At 42.7% G+C, this 25,059-nt stretch overlaps 1 protein-coding gene across 8 annotated transcripts in view; it reads left to right on the top strand.

The window, feature by feature from the left end:
* STOX2 (storkhead box 2) overlaps nucleotides 1-25,059 on the top strand; it is a 180,614-nt gene that overhangs the window by 131,502 nt on the left and 24,053 nt on the right. For 2 of the 8 annotated variants that reach the window (XM_053660012.1, XM_037128840.2), the window contains exons 2-3: nucleotides 15,483-15,786; nucleotides 15,893-16,012. The exons of 5 other annotated variants lie outside the window; for them this stretch is intronic. In XM_053660012.1, the coding sequence (XP_053515987.1) occupies nucleotides 15,988-16,012 (25 nt within the window). In that variant the 5' untranslated portion in view covers nucleotides 15,483-15,786; nucleotides 15,893-15,987. The remainder of the gene's footprint in view (nucleotides 1-15,482; nucleotides 15,787-15,892; nucleotides 16,013-25,059) is intronic. One more of the 8 variants, XM_037128841.2, reaches the window with a different exon arrangement.

The following is a 25,059-nucleotide window of genomic DNA, read 5'->3' as shown; positions in this document are numbered from 1 at the left end:
AAGATCACCAGCTTTTAGTTCTGGCAAGTAAAGACTTTAAAAAAATACTATTTATTACCATAAAAGGGGGACTATTAACATTAAGAGCAAGGACATTTGACACATACGCATGCATGCACACACATGTACACATACAAACAAAAGGAAAATATAAATAAAAGACAGTTTTCTGATAGAACAAAGTTATCTTTATGAAAAATGTTCCATGTTGCCTTTTATGCTGGAATTAGCCAGTCTAGCATGGACCAGTTGAAATAGTTGTTCACACGAGCACATGTGTGAAATCAGAATTTGCCAAGGGCTGGTGCAGCCGTCATCTTCCCGGCTTCCCAGTGACCAGCCCAGGACAGCTTAGGAGACAGAAATCCTGCCACTTCTGCTACAAACTTGGAGCTAAAGATTAACGCCTTTTCTAGACCACAGTGTGACACCCCCCCAGCCGATTTGACAGAAGGATCTTTGTGGCCAAGGAAGTTTTTCTTTCTTGAGACCAGGTTGGGTCGGGGCAGAGTGGGTGTGGAAGGGAGAAAAGGTGTGTAAATGTCTCATGACAGTGACATTTGACAGCAGTGGACTTCGTATGACTTTAAGCTACTTGGGCAAGAGTTAGATTCCAGCCTAAAGTGATAGTATACAGTACCACAGTGAGTATGATATCTTTCTTCATCAGTTGTTTGGTCCTAAAATAAGCATTTTATGGGGTACAGAACTTTAAAGGGGACAATTTTGCTATTCTTTTGAGAATCGACCCCATTTTTTAAAATGTGACCATGGTAGACATACTGATTTTTTTTTTGTTAACAGAAAAATTTCCTAATCAGTAACAGTACACTCTCCTTTATCAATGTGTTACTTAAGAAAAGACATTAGCAAAAAAAAAAAAAAAAAGATGGTAATGATTAAAGCATGACAGTAATTTGTCAACAAGGGTAAAAGTTAAAATGTGGAAGAAAAAATACACCATGATTAAATAACTTATTGATGAATTTTATAAATGTAGAATTGTTTTATAGTAACAGCTTAACATTCAGAAACATTTACTTGTGAAAATTAGTCTGATGTGTACTTATTCTGGTATATTAATCTGGTTTTATAACTTGCAGGACTTGCAGTTTTTAAGGTGATAAGTTTATCATGGAAATGATAATGGTCATTATCATTTAGATGATGAATAATGGTCATCTAAATGAAATGATCATGAGAATTTGGGGGTCAAGTTATTAATGGAGGCGAGCATCATTGTTGAGATGTAATGTTTGAGAGTTTGGCTTTCGGTGGAATTTTTTGAGTTGATAGAGTACAGAAGTTAGTCGTGCTTATGTAGAGATTTGAGTGACACATTTCTGGGACCACAAATGCCAACAGTTTGAAGTGAAAGTGGGAGGAGTGGACGTGCTTGAGTCATGGGCCACACTTGTCTCTCCTCTCAGGTGTAGTGGCCTCAGCCAAGCCCAAGGAGGGTTCTTCCACATACCTGTCACTCCTTGATGTGTACTGTGGACAAAAGAGAGAGGGTCAAAAAAAGAAGCCTTGAGCACATAATTACACTTAATGCCAGTGGTCTGGTTTGTGGGTACTGTGGGTGCCTCCTTTTCCTTGTTCATCAAATACTGATGACAAAGCTCATTAGTCCTTGTGCCTGAGGGTAGGCTGGGGGGAGATGAGATAGTGGCGTGGTGCCCAAAAGGCCAGGACCACAAAAAAGGAAGTAAATCCCAGCTAACCGTGTCTATCCACCATTGTCAGCAGAAGTGGGGAAGGGGGAGGGGTTTGGTGTATGGGAAAGGGTGGACTGAAATGTTATCATTTTGAGACTAAAAGAAAAAAAATCTAAATCTCCATTAAATACTCCCTAAACTAAAATGAAGTCTTTATAAAAGGAAAGCAAAGGACAAACTTAACATATTTGCTTCACTTATTTATTATTTATTAACTATTATTATTTTTATGGTTATTTAAACAACAAAAAGTAATTAGAGGAAAGAGACGTTTCCACTTCTGAGCAAGATGAAGTAGGCACACTCCATCCGCCCTGTCCCGACCCCCTAACGTAGGTAGAGCTCTGGACGGAAGGCCGATGGAGCAGTTGTTGGGGACACTGGGAAGCAGGCGGTAGCTGGCAGGCTGGGGAAGGAGACCGGAAATCAAATACCACTGCTCCGGTTGTGACTTCCTGTGTGTCCCTGCTCTGGGATCACCTGGCATGGACCCAGAACCAGCAGGACCCACTGGTGTGGACGGAAGGATGTTGAAGGGAATTGCTCACCTTCTGGCCTGAGGAGCAGGGAAGGGGCCTCTGGCATTCACAGTGTGTGGGGAAGTCCCTGTCCTCTTTCTTCTCTTTTCATTCCCTCCCGTCCAGGTCTGCAGAGGCACAGTGGCATTCGGGCCGGGCAGTCGTCTCAAACTGCGAAGGTGGGGAAGCCTTCTCTCTGATGCCAGGGACTGTGGTCCCAAGCGTATCGGGTGAATCCCTGTTACTTTTTTCTCTTTTTTTTCTGTGCTCCCACCACTTGGCAGCAGACTGAAACATCTTTGCTGGAAGTAGGAGGCTGAGCAGGAAACTGAAGCACCAGCCTACTGGCGGAAGGACCATGAAAGGAGGCCCCAGGGAACTGGAAAGTGCTGGGATCACAGAGGGGAGGGAGCTCAGGAGACACGTCCCACTTCTGAGCCGTGCTCGCCGACCCTGAGCAGCATTTCAGACACTCTGAGATCTGAAATGTGAACTAGACACCACAAAGGCCTCGGACTGAGCACCGAATGCTACGCGCAGGGGACAGGACTGGATGGCACTGCGAAGGCTTTGAGCCCAGGGCCACTCACGTCACACCTGATGGCAGGTGATTTAGAAATTGGAGCCATTGAACTTCACCAAATGGATGGCCTCCTTCAAAGGAAAAAAAATCAGCATTTTCCTTAGGATATAAAAACAGATTTTTGAAACATAATCAACATTATGCAAGATTACTCAGCATATAAAGAACCAGGATAATCTCCATTTGCATAGGAAAGGACAGTCAATCATCAGTGGATAATGCTGAGGTGTCACATGTTAGAATTATTAGAAAGACTTTAAATCAGCTGTTATAATTATGGACCAAGAAGTGTGATTAAACACTAATGAAAAGAATGGGAAAGTAAGCTAGAAAGAAATAGAGGTGATGTAGGGCCAAGTTGGAATTTTGGAACTGAAATGTATAATAACCAAAATGTATGGATGGGCTCAGTAACAGAATGAAGTCAGTGGACTTGAAGATAGACCAATAGAAATGATCTAATATGGACAGTGGAGAAGAAAAGATTGAAAAAAAACAGTACACAGAGCTTCAGGATGTCTGAGACAACACCAAAAACGTCTAACATTTGTGTCAACAAATGCCGTGATGTGATTTGAACAAGTATGAAGAAATAACAGCTAAAACTTCCTAAATTTGGTAAAAGATACAAACTTTTAGGCCCAAGAAGCCCTACTAACCCTGAGCAGGATAACAAGGAAATTCATACTCAGACACATCATAAGCTGCTGAAAACTGAAAGGAGAAAAGTCCTGAAAGCAGCTAGAGAAAAAACGGTACACACCACACAGTAGAACAAGTTGAATGCAGATTTTTAGTTAGACACCGCAAAAGCCACCATGAAGTTGAATAGTATTTTTGAAGTATCCAGCGAACATACCTTTCAGATAAGAAGGTGAAGTAATGACATTTTCAGATAAAATGAAACAAAAACATGCTCTGCCAGATCTGTTCTCAAAGAAATGCTGATGGGCAGAAGATGAAGACCAGAGGCAAACTTAGAGCATCAGGAATGGTGAACATCCCGACCCACAGAACTAGCCATTCTTCTCTTTGCGTAATGATGGAAAACAAATGTAACGTAAGGGCGTTTTCAGTGTATGTAGAATAACGCATATGACAGCTATAGCATAAAGAAAGGAGGGTGAAGGGCCAATATAATATATGGTTTATCACTCGAGGTAGTAAAGTATTAATCTAAGTAGACCGTGAAATTTATGTCTACTGAAATGCTGAAAACGACAACTGAAAACACTATATAAAGAAATATGTTAAAAGCTCAATAGATCAATTCGAATAGAATATTAAAAAATTCAGTTAGTCCAAGGGAAAGTAGGAAAGGAAAACAGAAGAACAAAATGATGGCGGAAACATAAAACAAAGAATAAATGGTCGCTCTGAAGCCCGGCATTTTAAAAATACATTGATATGTCATTTATAAGTATATTCATAAGTCATCTGAACATGACAAATAACAGATTGTCAGAATGGATTTAAAAAAATGGCAAAAGGCCCTGGCAGGGTGGCTCAGTTGGCTGGAGTGTCGTCCCATACACCATAAGGTTGGGGGTTTGAATCCTGGTCAGAGCACATACCTAGGTTGCTGGTTTGATCCTTGGTTGAAGGCGACCTATTGATGTTTCTCTCTCATATTTATGTTTCTCTCTCTCTTTCCCTTTCTCTCTCTCTAAAATAAAAACATGTCCTTGGGTGAGGATTTTAAAAAAGTGGCAAAATGATATATTGTCTGCAAGTAATACATTTAAAATACAGTGACAGGCGTAGGTTAAAAGTAAAAGGTAAGAAGATGTACCACACCAACACTAATTAAAAGAAAGCTTGAGGAGCCATATCAATGTGAGGAAAAGTAGACTTCAGACCAAGAAAAATGACCAGGGATAGGAGGAGCATTAATTAAAACCAATGGGTAAGTTCAGCAAGAAGACATTAAAACGTGTCTGTCCCTTTTCTGCTGCACATGAAATGGAATGAAAGATGCAAACATAAGACCCAAAACACTAAAACTCTGAGAAGAAAACGTAGAGGAAAAGCTTCATGACATTGGTCTTCACAATGACTTCAGTGACTGTCGTTGGCTATGACACCAAAAGCACAGGCAACAGTAGCAAAATTAGACAAGTTGGACTAAATAGAACCAAGAAGCTTTTGCACAGTGAAGGGGATAATCAACAGAGTAAAACGACAACCTGTAGAGTGGGAGAAAACATGCGTAAACCGTATTTCTGATAAGGGGGGTTGATTTCCAGAGTATAAAGAATTCCTATAACTCAATAGCAAAAATGCAACAAAACAAAATAAAACCCCAAAAGTAATAACCTGATTTAAAAAATGAGCTGATGTGAGCTGTGTGAGACAGATGTCCATGGTGTATGAAAAGATGCTGAATGTCACTGACGATCAAGGAAATGCAAATTAAACTACAATGAGATATCACCTTGTACTTGTTGGGATAGCTATTAGCTCAAAATAGATAAATAAACAAACAAATGAATAAAGGCAGGGGCTGGCAAGGATGTGGAGAAATTAAAACTCTTGTGCACTGTCAGTGGGAATGCAAAATGGTGCAGCAGCTATGGAAAACAATGTGAAGGTTTCTCCAAAAATTAAATATAGAGCTTCACTCTGGTCCAGAAATTTCACTTCTGGGTATTTATCACAAAGAATTGGAAGCAGGACCTTCTAGAGTTCCCTGCAGCACTGTCCACAGTAGTCTTTTGGAAGATAAATGGGTGAAGAAAACATGGTATGTACATACTGTGGAATATATTGACCTTAAAACAGAAAGAAATCTTGCAATAGGCAGCAACATAGATGAGCCTTGAGGATATTATGCTAAGTGAAATAAGCCAGTCACACAAAGAGGAATACTGCAGAATTCCACCTGTATGAGATATCTAAAAGGTGAGACTCATAGAGGCCAAGAGTAGAATGGTGGTTGCCCGAGGCTGGGGGGAGGGGATAATCAGTTGCTAATCAACATGCATAAACTTTCAGTTATACAAGTTGAATGAGTTCTGGAGCTCTGATATACGACATTGTACCTATAGATAACAGTACTGTATTTATTGTATATTTAAAGATCTGTTAAGGGGATAGACCTCCTGTTAAGTGCTCTTATAAAAATATTTTTTCAGAAAGAGAATATTAAAAATGTATGTACCTAACAACAAAGCTTCAAAGTATATGAGGTAAAATAGAACTGAATGGAGAAGTGGGTGATTATGGTCGGGGACTTCAACATGTCTCTCTAAGTCATCAGTAGAACAAGTAGGTAGAAAACCGTAAAGATAAACAAGAACTGAACAAGACTTCCAAACAAAGAGATCTAGTTGGCCTTTATAAAATATTCCTCCTTAAAATAGCAGAATATGCATTCCTTTCAAATCCTCAGAGATCACTCTCAAAGATAGATGAGAGCCTGAGACATAAAACAAACCTAAAAGCAGTTAAAAGAACTGAAATAATCCAAAGTATGTTATTTTACCACAATGGAATTTAACTAGAAATCAACAACAGAAAGGTAGCCAATAAATCCCCAAATACCAGGAAATTAGACAATGTGTTTCTAAGTAATCCATGGATCAAAGAAGAAGTCTCAGGGAAAGTAGAAAGTATTTTGAGGTGAACAAAGATGGAAATACAACACCCCACAATTCATATGAAGCAGACAAAGCAGGGCTTAGAGGGAAATATATAGATTAAATGCTTATGTTAGAAAAGAGAAGGAGATCTGTAATGAACAGCAAGCTTTCACCAAAAGGAACTAGAAAAAGAAGCACAAAATCTAAAGCAAGCGGGAGAGATGAAATAATAAAGAGTAGATATCAATAAACTTGAAAACAAAATCAATGGAGAAAACCAATGAAGTCAAAAGCTGGTTCTTTAAAAATAGCAAGAAAAATTGATAAACCTGTAGCCAAATTGACCAGGAAGTAAGAAGATACAAATTATAAATATTAGATATGAAAAGGGGCATATCTCTGTAGACTCCACAGAGATTCAAAGGATAAGAAGTGTCTGCCATAAACAGCTCTACGTGCATAAATTCAGCGATTCAGATCAAATGGACCAAGTCCTAGAAAAAACAAACTCAAAATCAAAACTCACTCAAGAAGAGATAGATTGCCTGAATAGTCCTATATCTTTTAAATGCATTTAATTTATAAAGGCATATAGAGGTAAACCCACCGGTACCGTATGACTCAGCCGTCCTGCTCCAAGTGTGTGCAACGTGATGAGTTCCTGCAGCTTTGTGCTCCATGAAAGAAGCCAACCTCCAAAGGTTACACACTGTGATTCTATTTATGTGATGTTCTAGAAAAGACTAGACAGTAGGGACAAGGAACATCTGGGTTGTTTCCATGGGTTGGAGTGTATGAGGAGTATCATGCATTTCTGGGGGTGGGGGAACTGTTCTGTGTCCCCCTGTCCAGATCAGGATGGTGGTTACACAGGCCTACATATGTGTTAAAACTCTCAGAACCTGTACATCAAGCAAGGCCTTGATTTTGTACATGCTCATTTCTAAAATTATGTTTAAAAAGTATAGGTTTTCAAGGTGAAGGTGAATCGTATCTGAGGTACTTGTGATTGCTTATTGATTGACTAGATCAGTGCTGTCCAATAGAACTTTCTGGAGTGATGGAACTGGTCTACACTGGGTGGGGCAGAAGTCGGTTTACAGTTGTGAGTACACAAAACACATTTATTCTGGTATTATTTTTTAACGATTGTATTATTTTCCCCCAGGAACAACTGTAAACCTACTTTTGCCCCACCCTGTCTATGCTGTGCCCAATGTGGTGAATACCTGTGTAGCTACTGAGCACTTGAAGTAGAGGAACTAAATTTTTAGTTTGATTTAATGTACGTTAACTGCAAGTTAAACAGCCATGTGTGGCTAATAGCTACTGTATTGGATAGAGCAAATATTGGTGGTTGTGTGTAATCACTGTGATCCCGGACAGCACAGAAAGTTCATTTTTATCCATTTACTATAGAGAGACGAAGGAGAATGTGACTGCTTTGTATTCTTCGACACCAGGATGTCATGATTCCCTGCCTCCTGGTTTTGTAAGCACTTTGTGAGCGCGGAGGTACGACCCAACCTCCGTGAGATGACACGTGGAGGGGACACAAAGGGCTGACCTAACGTCAGCTGCGGGAGACCATGAATGAGTGGACGTTCCTGACCTCGAATGTGCAGGGGAGACTAAAGCGGATGTGGGTTTTTGGAGTCAACCCTCATTGGACTGTGTTAGGTGCGAAAACCACTGTTTGGGGTAATGAAATACAGTCTGAACCCTGGTCACTTTCCGATCAGTGGAAATGGAAGCGGGGGAGACGTTTGGAGTCCATCTAGGTCAATGGAACGGTCCAGGGCGCGGCATGTGGAAGGCCCCTTGGCACCCCCAAAGCGTGTGCGGGGTTGCTCGCCCCTCCTAACCGGGCACTGTGGGGCAGCCCAGGCACGCCAGGCTGGAAGTGTTCGGCCAGTGTTTCTTCGCGTGACACTCCGTCTGGACTTAGTTTGCAGTAAGTTTTCCCCCTCTTATTCATAGTTCTTTTGGGAAAATATTGTGCTACTGTCTTTTCATGTGCGTTTACTTTTCATTTCTTAGTTAATTGGAAGCACCTTGAGTCAGAGGTTAGTTCTGTAGATCGGTCGCCTTCATAAAAATATGGCAGCCTTGGCAACTTTCATATTTCTTTTTCTTAATTTCATCTCAGCGGAGGAATGCAACCCACAGAGAGGACCACTTGGCCATAATTAAATAAGCCGGTGATAAAATAATTCAGTTTCTCAGGCCTTTGACTTTCTAACTAATTCCAGCTAGAACAGCTCATAGGACTCCATAGTGATGTATCTTTCAGGCTGCTGCAATACTGACAATAACTTTGAGAATTAATCGGGAAATACCACTTTCAGGTATGTTTTCAGATGTAGTGGTGCTTGACACACTGGGGGCATATCTGCCTCTGGGGACCGGGGCTCACACTTTAGGTTTATTTATACAACCTCAGGGTCAACGAGGACGGTCTGCCTAGAGGGTTGGTTCACTTGGAAAATTTGGAGAGTAAAGTTGAATGATGTTCAGTGGAAACAATTTTTAAAATGGTTTCTATTAAGGCAAAAAGCAATGTATTGCAGGATATAATACATAGTTGCATGAAGTTCAGAGACACTTCAAGATAGAATCTTCTTTTCTCTCGCCTATTGTGGGCTTCTGTGGACGTACCTTCACTACCCTCTGTGGCAGAAAGTGCTAAGGAGAAATGTCTGGGATGTGTGCAGCTGTGCTTTTGGCCAGGAGGTTAGAAATACCAGTCCACAAATCGGAATACTAACTACTGCCATGAAATTATAATGGAGAAGAGTAACATCTCATTTTCATGTGCTTTCCCATAGTTTCCTCACCATTTACTATCAAAGCTTCACATTTGAAATCTGTCTTTTAAAATGAAAACCGAACAGGGTCTCACTTTCATCTTTCCCTTCCTTGTCTTCTTCCAACATTAATTAGAGGAACTAAGAGCAGATAAAGAATGTATTCTATAGTGAGTACAGTATGGAAACTTGGACATCTGCCTACTTCACTTATAATATCTTATCCCTGGTGCATCTGGAGAGGCCTTAGAGTTTCATTTCCGTCCAGGAGACTTTACCAGGTGTTGTGAAATGATGGGGAGATGTCTGTGCTTAGACCCTGGAGATCTGGGTGCCAGTTCTGGCTTTGTGATAGCTCTTGGTAACAGCGGGCAAGTCATCTTCCTTGTTTGGACCCTAGGGTTATCTTCAGTCAAATAATAATAATATACTAGATGACTTTCAGTGTCCCCTGCAGCTCTGAAATGCCATTATTCTATGTTCCTCAGTCTATGAGAATTGACCTGATCTAAAGACTTTTCGGAACTTTAGTGAATAACACAGAACAGCCCTGGTCTTCACTCTGTGTTCCTACTGCTGCGCTCTGATACTTGTAGGGATGCCAAGGGTATTTGGTCTTCACGTATTTAGTTTCCTAGTCTATCCTGTTGCATCGAACTCAAATTTAACTGAAGCTCTTTTTTCTACTGTGACAGAAAAGCACTTAACTGAGTAAATCTTGGGCTCTATGGGCCTTGAAAACTTTGGAACCTTCTGTGTTTTTTTTTAACCACTTACATTGAATTTTTAATTTGAGCCTTTTTATCAGCTTTCATGCAACCGGGAACATCTGATCTGTTATTGGGACCCAGGGGTTCTGTTCAGAGGACTTCTTCTCCTCCTTTTATTTCTGACCTTGAACTACTGTTCTACCCTGGGCACTGCTCTGAGTGTCAGACTGTCCCCAAAGCACAGACAGTCTTTTGGATAGATTATGGGCAAGTGGTGTTAGGCGTACGTGATACTTCTGCAAGTGAATGTCTGAGTGTCCTAGCATGCTGGAAATTTGGGGCAGTTCCTTTGTGAAACAGAAACAAATTTCCTATCGCTGTGCCCCTCTCTGTTCCTTGTTTAAGCACTCCCTGCACCTGGATAAGGATCTCACAATAGGCTCTTTCCTTGCCCCAATAATTACTTATCTTCTCCCTTTGAATGAATCCTATACCTTGTTGCCGGAGTGACCTAAACTTTCAGCCTCAGGGGTATCACGCCCCTGTAAAAGCCCCAAATGCCTTTCTCCTATAATTTCATCTTCTTCCAAATCTTCTGTCAGCCTGACCGATTCTTTGGCTCAGTCTCTACCCGTCTCCTTCATATGTCTTACCTCGCCAGCCCAGCTGGGCGACCACCGGGAGTCCTCCAGAGCGTCTGCACGCTAACCCACATTGTCTGTGCACACTGCTTCGCCGGCTGGGGTGACATCCCCTCCTTTTCTGTCCTTCCTCCTTTACTTACTCACCTGCCATGTCTTTCCTGAAGCACTGGCCAGTTCCTGCCGTGTTTCCTCACCCTCTCTCTCTTATAGGAGAAATAATCATCGCTTTTTGGTTGTCGTTCTCATGGTATCTTTCCCTCGAATGATTCACACAATGACGCAGATGCTGATTCCAAACTGAGGGTAGAAGCCGTAATGTCCTCATCTCTATTCTGACCTCAGCGACGAGCAGAATGTCTTCAACATTGCATTTAGTGCATGTTCGTTGACTTGAACTACATTGAATTAGGGTGGTTTAGCATGAGATTGCTACAGAGTAGGATTTTTCTCCCCTATTGCTAATATTTTTGCAGAGGAGAGAGAGTTTTGTCATTGCAGACTTCTGCGTGCTGATGGGGGGCAGAGAAATCCCTAGTGAAAGAACATCCAACCATACAGTCAACATGAACTTCCATGAGTTTATAAATACTTGTTTTTGGAGAACATGGGTTCATGTAGGGTAATGCTTCTTAGGCAGGAGACTTACTAATGGCTATAACAAATGCCAAGTGAAATTCATTGCACATAGAAGGTGGGTCATTTTCTTATCCATTAAACATTGTGATCTGCTATTAAACCACCCTTCTTACCTCCTTTCCCTCAACTCCCCAGTATGAACCCTCTGCCCCTTGCCTCCCTCGCATCAGTACCCCCATACCTAGTTCATTGTTTCTTTGTCCAGCTCATTCATTCACTCATTCATTCTGTATGTATGTATTTATTTGGCGTCTACCATTGGCTAGGCACTTTTCAGGAATACATGTGTAAACACAAAGTGTGCAAAAACCTCTCTCTTTTAGGAGCTCCTCTTCTAACTTAGGGCATGCCTTTTCTCTTTTCTCTCACCTCTCCAGGTGCTAGGTCAGGTTTGCCTTTCTCTGGAAGCCACTCCTCACTGTTTCAGCCCAAGTTCTCTCTCCTGAATTCTTAGGGGTGCCTCTTACCTGATTCTCTCTTTTAACAAACATTTGTTTTGTATTCTTTGTGCTTTTGGGGGGTGAATATCTTACTTCCTCACTTGCATTGGAAGCCTCATGGCAGTAGAGACCGCGTCACTGGTTCATGGGAAAGTTTGTATGTACCAGTGCGCATGCTCTGCATTTTCCAAACTGTCTTACACATTTGCAGTTAGGCACACAGTGAGTATTTTAACTGATTTGAGGGTGCGTGTTGCTTTCTGCTGTATCAAGTATAGTAGTTCTGAGATTGTGCTGTGACATTAGTCAGCAAAGCCTTTTTTTAAAGATGCAGGACAGCTGTGTCAGTGTTCAGTGCCACTGTTTAATCTTTTGCCAAGGGGCCAGCCTAGTGCCAAGCACAGCTGCTGCCCACACCTCGTCGACTGAGCAAATCACCTCTGCGATATGCTGTATGATGTTTGTAAACCTTTACTGTAACACGGAAGCTGTTATTAAAAGGAGCACGAGGCACTGGGGAGAGGAGGATTGCTAATTACATCTGTCCTTGATTCTTGAATTTATCTCTCCATCAGACACCGGTATCCACAATATCAGAGTGTCTTTCTCTCCTTTACAACTGTGTTGAGGCTAATAGGCGTCCAGCATCAAACTCATGGTGGTGTTGGTAGGACCACACCATGAGCTTATGGATGCTGTTTTGACCAGTCAATCACACTTAATTGCATGGTCATTCAGCAGTGGTCTGTGGCCAGAGGGCAGCCCACTGGGGGCTGTAGAACTGGGCAAGTGGCCACTGTGGAGACAGAGCCTGTGAGCTGCAGCTCAGCTGAAGGCCTTATATGCTAGCAAAGTGAATGGGCTTCAACTCAACATAAAAATTGAGCTGTAGGGGTTTTCCCCAAAAAATTGTGCCTAGTAGTTATTTTATTGTAATAGTTCAAAGGCAGAATGTATGGTGGTTAAAAGCACCCAATGAATATTTTTAATTGATGTAAGGGTATGTATTTTATTAAGGCCCTCCTGCCCCCGATTCAAATCCTACCATTTACCAGCTGTGGGAAGGCAGTGAATCTCGTTTTAAAATGGGTCTAATAACGGTACCTCCCTTATTGGGTCCTTGTCAAATTTAGATGAGTTTTCATACATGGGCATAGGGGCCTGTAAATGGAAGCATACATGTTTGGATACTAGAAAATTTGAATATATTTTTCTTTGTATTTTCCACTTCTTTTATTTATTTGTTTTTTTCTTTATTCACTTATCCAACCTTTTCTATATCATAGAGGAAACTTGCGTTTTTAGCTGTTGAGAAGTGGCCTAGTAACCTTGGGTTTCCCAGAGGCCCTTACATCGCCAGAGCCCGAGATACTGCTAGTTAGACATTTGTTTTGAGTCCATTTCTTATGTGGCTACGTCACTGCATTCTGAAGGTGCAGGTGTTTGTGAGGCACACTTCCTGACCTCACAGCCACCAGACTATGCCTGGCAGGAACGGGCTGGCTGAGTTAGGTGGATTTATAACTAACGACACAACCAAACTCAAAGAGGGCTGTCGGGATAGGAGGGCTGGGCGCTGGGCCACCGGCTCGGTGTACGGAATGGACAGGAACCTGGGTGGCCTAGCGAAGGAGAGAAAATTCTATATCCTCCTCAGGGAAAATCAGGAGCAAACCATTTCCGATAAAATATACAAGGCATAGTTGATGAGGTTTTTCTTTTTTAAGTGCATAAATGAGACCTGAGGTCACAGCAGTTCTTGTGAAGAAGTTCCCCGTCTGACAGTGTGGCACAACAGCCAATAACCTACTGCCATTTTAGGCCATGTGGCTATAGAGGACAGAACCAGGGAGCGGGCAGGGCCATCGGTAGAACTCAGCTGGAGCACATGCGGCTCTTCGTGCAACATTTGAAGAGGGGAATTGACATGCCAGGGCCGGAGCCAACCATGGAAACCACGATGGCAGAGGGTTTGGAAGTGTCAGATGGTTGCAGGAGCTGAAGAAGCTTTATTAATAATGCTGAGACCTAACGTATCAATGATCGATGAAGGAACACAGAGGGCACATGCTGACTAAGGGTCCCAAACTGTGTTCCACGACAGAAGAGGTGGTTTGGAACAGAGGGATGGGGCTAGTATTTGTGGACACTGGGTGAGTTGTGAACAGGAGAGACTTACACATTTTTTCAGCTTTCTGGGGAGAGCATGGGACTCACTATGCAGGGCCACACCACAGGGTGGGCGCTGGCTTGGATGAGACCAGAGCTCTGCGGGAGGAGGTGCCTGACGACCGGCTAAGTCCCGGGAGTTAAGGGAAGATACGGTTCTGGTGGGATTTTAGCCTGAGGGAGGTTTGGGGCAGTCTTATTCAGAGGTCCGGTACATTTTTGCTCTTCCCAGCTCTGGTTGTGCCCTGGGCTTTGTATTCCTTGTAACTTAACTGCTGTATCTGTGAGGTTGTGGGAGCACTGGCTGTATAAATACCGTCTGCTACCCAACTCTGTTTAGTTTCTGACTATGGGTTAATTTACCGGTATCTCTTCGGTTCCTGAATAGAGATGGTGAGAGGCGCCTGCTTTGGTATCATTTCTTTTGGGGGAGTCGGGGCAGTGTTACAACAGAATTTATTTCTACTGCTACAACAGAATCCATTTTTTCCTGGATGAGTCTCTTCCTCGCAGACTCCGTTTTCCCCCAGTTTTAATGTGATGGCTGATATCTCTATCATTCTTTCCAGCTCCCACCCCCTTTCTCCTCTTGAGACGTTTGTGTGATTTCTTGTACTCTAAACAGAGACAAATGGTTTTTCTCTGTGGCTTTGCTGAAATAAGCTCCTTTGTGTGTACATGTGTCGATGTGCGTGTGTAAATATGATACGTACACGTGTCTAGGCAGGAGTTTTTCACCGTGGAGGAAATAATGAGTGGCAGTGTGGCACAAAGAGTGCAGAGAAGGGACATTTTTACAGATATGTAATGGGTTGTTTTTTTACCTTATGGATCTTAGACAGACCTTTTTTTTTTTTAAGGCTGATGAAGCAGCGATATAAAAAAATCCTATGAATCATACCACTGTGGACTTCAGTTGTGTGGTGAGCTCAGGAGAGCCTCACACTGAGAACGAGTTCCTGACATAGTGACCTCATTCCCAACACCGCTGCCTCTCTCTCTCTCTCTCTCTTTCTCTCTCTCTCTCTCTCTCTCTCTCTGGGCGGCAGCGGAAGCTGCCCTGGCGGCGGGCTGTGGGCTGCCTGTGCTGGAGCCCGCTGGCCGGCTCTGTCGGCTGTGATGAGACCCAGGCTTGCAAGGACTTGCATGCAGCTGGAATTTAGGACCAATAGCTTGCTGCAGCTTAAACTTTGATCCAGGGCACGGCAGAACGGCCTGGTACACACAAGGAGGGAGATTCGTCCTTCATCACAATGAAAAGCCAGCCTTAAAAAAAAAAGAGAGAGGGAGGGAGAGAGAGAGAGAGAATGTGTCAGGTTTATAATTATGGACTGGTGAGTATATGACGCTAGATCAATTTTAATGTATTTTCCCTTCAAGCATCCAGAGGTATGTGCCCTTTTTCCTGTTTTTGTGATTAAAACAATAAGCGTTGGCGCTAATGCATGCGAGGGGACCTGGGCACCCTGGAGAGGAGGATGGGTCCCTGGCAGCCCTGGGCCTGGGGCACACTCCCAGCCCAGTGCCTTCGCGGCAGCCTGCAGACAAAGGAGCCTGCACACACCAGAGGCTGTAGCTTTTCTTGGAGCGATGACTCATTTCAGTTCACAAAGGATTCTGGGCAGGGTAGTGAGAAGCCAGGTTGGCTGATCCGTCCCTATGACTTCACTTTGCAGAGAACCAGGCAGAAGAGGAGTGACTCTGCAGATTCCCGAGGCTCTGCAGAGGGATGGTGGCTCGTGCGAGTGGCTGTGATCTGTGGCATAGGCGCGGGACAGGATTCCTACTGTTCCATGCAAATAGGATAAAAAGAATGGTAAAGAGGATTGTTTTCTTCCCTAAAACTGTTACCAGCCACATCCATGCACAGAGCCCCTTTAAAGGTGCTTTTGACCTGAAACTGGTACCCGTACCTCAAGCCCTGAATTGTGAGAAGAACTGAGAGTTCTGGGACTCCTTTTTAAAAGTAGACCCACCAAGGTAAAGTACCAGATTCCTGTTGTGTTCCCTGTGCCCTTAGCAGCCAATCTGAAATGCTCATTTCGGATGTTGTTACTTGAAAGTTTACTCTGTCTTCTTATTCCAGATTCTAGGACGTCCATTTCTGTTACTGGCTCCTTCTTGTGCCTGGATGCAAACCCCTAGCATGCACCAGGCTTTAGCATCAAAGCTACCTGAGGGATGGAGCCAGTCCAGAAAGGGTCAGGTAGGTCGCCCCTGCTTTTCCTTCCAGAGTTGTTGTGTGCAAAGAAATACAGTAATGTTGCCCACGACCCCTTCGATGTGGTGCCCCGCCCTCTGAAAAGTGGTCTCGCTGCTGTAACCTCTAATGGCCTCAATCTGGAGCAACCCCAATGCCCCCTGTCTGCTGCCCCCCAAATGCCCCTCACCAGCATGAGTTGTCCCCAAGCGTCACCTCAAAACTGCAAACTCAGACAGCTGCAGGATGTTCGAATAGGAAACAATTAAACTGCTTCAGATTCCCATCAGCTACGCTCTTTCTTCACTCCTCAGAGGGAAGCATTCGGTAAATATTATTGGAAACTTTTCTTCCCCATTAACCTCTGAAATGCAGTGTGTCATTCGGCCTGTGGACTTCCACGCAGCACACAAAAATCCAAGAAAGTCTGATTTCTCTGCTCCAGGCTGTGTTCAACATTACTACCATTACTTTGAGGCTGCTATTTAACCACAAAGGAAGGAGACTTATTTTGTGTTTCGCTCTTGTCTGTGGGAGGACTCAGATGAGGACGTAGCTGTTTTCTTACAACATCCATGGGCTTTTGGCATAAGAGCCTTTTTAAAACATTTTTTAAAAAATAGTGAGATGCTAAAGTTTGGTTCTCAAAAGTAGACTCCAGGCTCCATTTTTAAAGTGAAACTTGGCACATCGAGAAGCAGGGTTTTACCACTTTATCAAGTTGATAGCTTTAGCGCTTTTTTATTAGACCTTTCTGGGAGTGTTAAATCCCTTATGTAACGTCTAATAATAATGAGGCCATTTAAAAATAATGTAAACTGTATATTGAGCTCCATGAACTTCTCTTTTCTCTCTACACTCATATCCATCCCATAATCTATCCTTTCACAGAAGGAGAGAAAGCATGTGCCCTTCCTCACTGTCCAAGGTGGCTGGTCTTTGGGTACAGCACTTTGCACCTTCGAAGCAAAGTTGAAGATGCTGAGTCAGTTTAAGAGGATGTTTTGGCTCGGAAAATACAAGCATAGTGTGTTGAAAATTTAATTATATAACGGCCCCATATCCATCAATGCTACTCACCCTTCATGACCCTATTCAAAGTCTTTTTCCCACACAAAGCTCTCCTTGATTACTCCCAATTGAGGGTCCTTTTCCAGTCCTCTTGTACCATGGATTTCTTTCCCTCTGTGCATGCACATATATAAAAATAATTATATATATTTTTTGTCATAGGAATTAATAAATTCCTATGACAGAATTAACTTGCTAGTCATCCATGTCCTCTCTTGTTATATCTCCTCAGAAGGTGTTTTAAACAGTCATTTAAACATGTTGTGATTGCTTCTATTCTCACACATTCATATCCGGTTTCCCCACCCAAGTTGCAAACTCACTGAGGGCAGGCATCAAGATTTATGCCTTTTTCTACAGTCACATCTCCTCAAGTCTCCTGCCCATGGAAACTGCTCATAAATAGTTGATTAAGAAGAGAGGCCATTGAAAAAGTGCTAGGTTGTCATGAAGGGTGAGCATGGTCTATTTTGTTCATTTCAAGCGTCTTCATTGGTAGATGAGTGCTAAGGTAAACCTCAGGGGTTACGTGCGTAACTGTTGAGAGGAGGCTCTTTCTAACCTGCGTTGGGGTCACAGCCGGTCTCCCCGACTGCCCCTACAGGGTTGTTATTGTTAAGAAAAACATAAAGGTGAGCCCTTAACTATGAACATTGATTATGGTTTTCTTAATTTGGATGCATAATATTATTGGGCAAGCCATCCTTAGGTAAGGAGTATGTGAAATTCCAAAATTTTGTATGGGAGATTTCCCCCGCAGAATGTTTTCCTTAGAAGAGGGAACCAAAATGGCTATTAGCATCCCAGGTTCCAGCAGAAATTACGGTATTTTGCCATACATAATGCGCACTTTTTTGCCCAAATTTTTTAGGAACAAAAAAGGATATGCATTAGTCATGGGTAGTACTAATTCTGTGTCTGTAGAAATGTTTTTAATTCTTTTATGTTGCTTATTTGTTAAAAGTGTAACTCTAGAAAGTAATAACGATATCCATATGCAAAATAATGCCCTGGAATACAATAATCAGTATCTATCTATCTATCTATCTATCTATCTATCTATCTATCTATCTATCTTTAGAAGGGAAGGGAAGGAGAGAGGGAGAGAAATATCAAGGTCCAGTTGCTTCTGGTGTGTTCCCTGCTGGGAACTGGCCTCTGCTGAGAACTGGCCTGCAACCCAGGCATGTGCCCTAAGTGGGAATCGAACCGCAATCTTTTGGTTCACAGGCCTGTGCTCAATCCACTGAGCTACACCAGCCAGGGCTATAATAATCAGCTATATATATAAATAAAACATTGAATAAAGAAATTAAAATGCAAGATTTTTCCCCCTGAAAGTTTGGGCCAAAAACATGAATGCACAGTATACACAGCAAAATACGGTAACTCCCGCTGCACTGACTTTTAGCACTAAGGGTACTTCCCTAAGTGCTGAGTTTCCTTTTTCTGTTTTAGGTAAAGGACTGACCCAGCCAAAATTTTGAAAGAGGACAACTCTCTTTGGTATTTTTGACATTCTTGTACCTCTTTATTCACATTTTTTCCCATCTCTGGTGCCCTTTTCTCCCCAAAGTCGCTATGGAATGCATGTCTCTCACTTGCTTTGAGACCATTCTTTCCCTGACCAGTAAACATCCCAAATGCCATCCATATACTTTTCTGCCTCCCAGTCAAAATTTTCTGTTCATTCAGTGCGTATTCTCACAGATGAGAATGAGGAGGTGAGCAACCAGACTAAACCCATTAATTCTAGTGTAAGAAAGGCCGTTGTCCTCTAGCCTTCCCACAGCTGTTTGGTTATTTTTTTTTAAGGTTTCTGTTTAGAACCAGATAATTTTCCTATTGATAGAAATTCAAACACCACAAACATGTGTATTGAATGGGTTCAGATAGGCTTAGGGAAGACAATTTTAATCCTAACTCCCATTCATTAACCATTTATTAGGTCTCAGGGACAGGGTAAGCACTTAACCCCCTCAATAACTCTGTGAAGTAAACATTACTATGTATACTTAATAAAAGAAGAAATTGAGACTCAAAACATTAAGTGATTTGCTTCAATTCACACAACTCATGAGGAGCAGAACCAGGCTTTGAGCCTAAGGTTTTGGTGGCAAAGTCCATGACCTCTGCTGCAGTCTCCCAGTGCTGGGCTTTGGGGAGAAAAGCTACTTCCTGTGCAGGGAGTCCAGCGAGTTCTCAGGGTGCCCGCTCTGCCCTCTGTGCTCTTCTGCCTCCACACTCCCTGTGCAGTTCTTTTACACCAGCCTCTGTAGCAGTTGGAAGGGGCGGGAGGGTGTTCATTTGTTCAGGAGTTGGTAGCAGCCATTCAGTATAATTTTGTTGTCATTTGGGAGCCGTCACCATAGACACATTCGAACTGCATTTAATGAGGCCTTCTTGTTGTGTTCCCATTGCATTTTATAGAAATCATTCACAGTAAACTTGTGATCCCTAAACCGATGAAGCAAAGAACACAATTTTGAGAAACAGCCGTGGCGATCCGTACTTATTAAGAGGGCACACGAATGACCCTGGAAATTCTAAACTGATTTGTTAAACCGTAGAGGAGAAATACCATCCATGGACATTGGAACATCTAATATATCCCTTGTGTTAGGCTGGGTTCTGACGCCCAATGGAGATGGAAGAGAGGTAAAGCAGGAATTTAGATTTCAATCTACACAGTGTACTTTTAACACAGAGAAGGAAGACACTATATTACATAGGAACCCGTTAGCCAGTGCCTTACAGAATGGCGTGGTATCTGAGAGATCTTATTAATTGTTGTCAGCGAGGACTGGTATTTCATCATGATTTTACCTTGGTTGTAAATGGCTTTAACTTGGTCCTGGGTGAGGGACTAGAGAGCAAAGTGGCAGGTGGTGATGGACAACATCTTGGCAGGTGGCAAGGTCTTAGCTCGCCCTGTCTGTGTGTACAGCGCCTATGCATTTATCAAATGTGAGTGTCTGCTTTGTGTCCAGAGTAAAATCTCTGCTAGGTTTTATTCCACAGAGCCCAACCCAAACCCCCACTTGGCTTCTAATGTGGAACCTTAGCCAAAGTTTGCAGCATATCATTGGCCTGATGGCCCCTATTTCCATTCTCACTTTTATGCTACCAATCAGTCGCAGTAGCAGAATGGTCCAATAGCGTTAGCAGTCGATTGGAGAAGATGTCAGGCATCCTCCTGGGGATGGTGGAGCAGGTGCTCCGGTAAGGAGGTCGCACGCATCACTGTCCACAGACTGCCGCTCTCTACCTGAGCCTCCACTCCTTCTGGCTCCTCGGTCTCCGCATATCTTATGACAGCTGTTTTATCAGGGGTCAAATCACAGCAACAACAGCAATAGCTAACAGGACGAATGGAAACTTGTAGACTGGAGAAGATGATGGGTTTCTTTTGTAAACCAATGAGCCAACTGACTTGTCATTTCACCTGGCTGCATTAGACGCTGCTCTGCATTAGACAGGCGGATAAGCAGTAGTCAGGGGATGCAGTAGACATTGCCCGTGTGTGTGAGTGCCACCTTGCTGGCTCTTCTTTTAACCCTCCTCTCATTAGAAGTTTCTTAGTAAGTCAGAGCTAACGACAGACTAATAACCTGAGTATTATTAACAGGAGCTTCCTATTTACGTTCTCCTTTGAATTAAAGTAATTTATGCAAATATGGCTTAGGAATTGGGCCATCTTTAGGAGACCCATCAAGTGTCGAAATAAAATATTCACAAACGTTAGACAAGCTCTTAGAGAATTTCTAAATGTTCTAAAATTCCTTTTTGTGTCCACTCTTCCTGGCTTGACTGCCTCAAGGAGGGCTCAGATGCATGTTTCTGAAATCAGTGGCATTTAAACCAAACCCCATAAATTGGTAAAAGTGCCTTTTTTCAACAATAGTTTTCTTTTAAATTTCAAATACGAACACGTGAAAGTCAAGTACAGTCATTTGGTTTCACAGGAGAGCTGCTTGCCACCCGGAGGCACGTGGGCCAATGGGCTCTGTCCACCCTGCCTTCTTGCAGGGCGCTGCATAGAGAGGGCGTGTGTGTGTTCCTCAGGACAACCAAAAAAAATATATCGTGGTAGACCGTCTCCTAAAAGAACCAAGTGACACTGATACACAAGATTTGTCTGATACTTCGCCACAGAGGAGGTGCTTTCTTAATGTCAGAGGTCTTGTGACTTCCCCGGGCCCAAGGGTATTAAAGGTAACGCTCGGCCCGTCAGTGGTTCTGTGACTAGTTTTTTGAAGGGAACAGAGTTGCATTGTCACTGTGCCCCTATACATTTTACAGGGAAGTTGGACCATTTTTATGAGTCGCAGTATCTACTGCATGTGGTAATTTTATTGGCATCTATAATTTTAATTTTAGTGTTAATTTTGGCAGTTTAGAGAACAAAAACAGCCACACTTTGGTCCCAAGGAGCAAAGCGGAGCAAGACTTTCAACTAAAGTGAATTATAAAGCCCGTATTAAAGGGGGGGAATTAATAGCCAATATATTTTGCTATTGTTGTAAAAATTAAAACCTACTTTCTCGGATTGGATGAGCATTAAAATAGTTTCTTCAGCAAGGTGGAAATGCAGCTAGACAGGAATTCTATGTTATGTTTTTATGCTAAAATTCTGCGGCCCTGGTATAGAATCCGAGCATTTGAGAGCCTGATGGCATCTTTGAAATCAGGTCATCCTGTCATCTTCCAGATAAGGAACCAGACCCAGAGCGGTCATCGTATTTTGCTGTAAGAGACTGGCGCTTATCAAAATTTCCCCTGCATGCCTCTTTGTACGGGGAGTTTCCCAGTTACCAATCAGTACAATTTCACAACTGCGTTTGTAACTATGGGAAAGCTGCTTTGGTTTATGGATTTCACTAGGGTCAAAGGTAACTGTTCAATCCAGAGGAGAGAATAAATTTTGACATTTACAATAAAAAAAATAGTATTTAGAAATAAACAGGAATGCTGGTGCTTGAAAAAAAACATGATTTAAAGAAGGATAAAATAGGTGATAGACTTTGGGGTACTTTCAAGCTTATAGGTGATTATGACACAGTTTATGCAGGAAAATTACAGCTTTCTTTTCCTTGTGCATGAGTATGAGGATGGGCACTTCCGGTGGAAGAAAATGGATTTGTGTTCGTTTTTCTAGTAGGTGCTTTTAGAGAGCTACGGTGTCTTCTAAGGGGGGATGAGTGTAAATTGTCACAAAAGTCACCTCTTCTCAGGAGTTGTATTGTCTTTCCTGGTGTGCAAAGGTTGGGTACAGAGAGCCCAAGTTAATGACTGGGGAAGGAAATGGCATTTGGTAAAGGGCAGAGCTCTATTGCACTGTGGTTTGTGGGGTTCCCACCTCAAACCAGACCGAGATAGAACAGTTTTGGAACTTGAGTACCTGAAGGTATTGGGTATGTAATAGGCACTCAGGTATATTTCTTGAAAGGATGAATTACGTGAGAGGGAATTTTTTGAACTATTTCTAGCTAAAGTAACCAGCCAAGAGTTGGGTGGGAGAATAGATAGAGGGGTTTAAATAGTAAAATACGTGTGCATGATAAAGTTAATTCTGAGGTGGTAACTAGCTGTAGACGGTAGGACAAAGAAAGTCAGCATGTGTGTGATGTCGTCCAGACCCTCCTTGTCAGTCACCTGGCTGGTTGTCATCGTCACCAGTGTGTTCTCCACACATGCACAACAGTGATTTTCTAACACAACTACGTCATGTAGTTCCTCCTGTAAATGCAGAAGCAATGGCTCCTCATTAGTGACAAGAATGGGTGTGAAGCCTTCTGGTCAACCACAGTCTGGCTTCTACTCTTCTCCCACCCCCAGCCTGGCCGGCTGTGCCCCACTGTGCGTGCCCAGGTCCCCCAGCTCAGCATGCAGCTTGGTGCTCTGCACATGTACTTCCTGCCTCCAGCGTGGTCTCCACCCTCCACTCCATCATCACCACCAGGCAGATTTCTTGTCCTTACACTTCTCAGCTGACGGGTCCCTTAGATGAAAGTAATGTCCAAATGTTCACCGAGGTGTTTTAAATTTGATGCTAAATGCTCTTAAAATCAAAGACATTTACTTACAATGATAATATTTTCATGTCTTCTCCCATCTTAAATTCGCTTACCAGAAATTTATTGAATGCTTACTCTGTCCAAGGCACTCTGCTTGGTTTTGTCTGAATCATCCTGGATTTGACAAATGCTCCCTGAGGACTGTACCTAAATGGATGTTTGTAAGAAAATAAAGCTGAAACAAAGCCTGTTTACCCCTTCTTGTCGGAACAACAGGACAGACATATTGCAGTTGAGAAAGAATTTTTTAGCCTACAAAGTAGCTGTGAGCTTTTAGATGAGTCATCTTTATTAATGTGTTCAGAACTAATTCTGACAGTAGAAAAATTGAAACTATAAATTATAGATATGTAGCAATTTGTGGTTTATAGGAAATGGGGTAGTTTCTGTAGATCATGATGACCATCAGTATTTTAGCGGTATTTACATTCCTTGTTTGTTTTGACCACAGATGTGGTCCAGTTGGAAGAACTTTCTAGTAATAGATTTTAACAACGACTAGTTGACTCGTTAAGCAGGTCTGATATAATATCCACAGAAAATCATAGGAGACTTGAATAATGTGTTATGTTGTGTGAGAGATACCTGTGGTTTCTTTAGTATAGATGTGAAATGCATGTCCTAACTATCGCTTAGTAGATGATTATTTTTCTATGGTAACTGCTACATTTGGGGGGATTATTATTATTAATAATAATAGGGGAATCTTAGAAGTTGCATATAAATTAGGTCTCTTTAGTCTCTTATTAAACTTGCTTTGTAATTATTGAGCAAAAAAATATGAATGAAATCACAATCCTTTAACTACTCTGAGAAATCCCTTGGATTATAATGTTATAAAGGGATATTCATTCATTCATTCAACAAACATTTATGGGGTGTCTGGTGTACGCTCTGGATTACTCTAGGCACTGGAAATGTGGTAGGAACCTGGCATCCATATGTCCTTCTGTCCAGGAGCTTATTCTCGTGGGTGAGACAGACAGCACACCAGGACACACACAAACACACTCAGAGAGGGAAGACAGTGGCTTGGTAAGAGTCGGGTACCCGCGGTAGACAGGTGTGTGGCGCTTCCTTCCCACCAAGCACTTCTCTGACACCAGGTGTGAGCAGTGGGGGAAGCCTCAGCGGGGGGCTGACAGGTTCACCGGTCGCAGGCCTGGTGAGGAGCTCTGATCGTCTAGGTGCCAACTGGCAGTCACTGCTGCGCTTCACACAGGGAAGGGGTGTGTTGTATGCTTTCCAAAGAAGGCCAGGCCGCTCTGTGAAGAAGGGAGTGTGGGGCAGGAGGCAAATCTCAGTCATCGGCCATTCTGATGGGCCAGGTGAGAGGTGGCCGCGGTGTGGGGTAGGGGTGCAGGGGAAGGGAGAGGCCCAGGGTACCCAGGATTGCCGGTGGGGCTGGGGGTAGGGAGCAAGTGGAAATTAATATATCTTAGTGCAGAGTAAAAATAACATGACGTGGAGATAGTCACTTAGAGCCTCCAAATGCCATTTGGTCCTATATCCCGAGTTAGAAGTCATTGCTCACACTCTTTATTATAGTGGAACTGAGCTTTTTCGAAGCAAATGCAATTCAGACACTTAAAGTGCGCTGCCTCTTGTGTTTCGCTGCAATGAATGAAAAGGAAGTAGCTTAGAAGATGACATTTAAACTAAACAAACACTTTCAGCTAAAAGCATAAGGGGAAACATGACCTAAATGAGTTTATTTTGCTAATAGTTATTTCTTTTTTATGGAGAGATCAAGTCCCCTGTAACTTATACAAAAATGAGAAAATAGGCCTGCACTTAAGAAAATCATCTTTAGTAATTTTATATTTTTGATCTGAGAAGTCCTGAGTTAGGACAGGCAAACATTAGAAAGGGTCACCTTCCCAGGAGACATACAGGCCAAAGGCC

This window comes from Artibeus jamaicensis, unplaced genomic scaffold (genome assembly GCF_021234435.1).
Source record: "Artibeus jamaicensis isolate MK-2021 breed Jamaican fruit bat unplaced genomic scaffold, CSHL_Jam_final scaffold_833, whole genome shotgun sequence".
NCBI lineage: Eukaryota > Metazoa > Chordata > Mammalia > Chiroptera > Phyllostomidae > Artibeus > Artibeus jamaicensis.
Note: the sequence above shows the minus strand (reverse complement) of the source record. Positions and strands in the feature narration are given on the sequence as shown.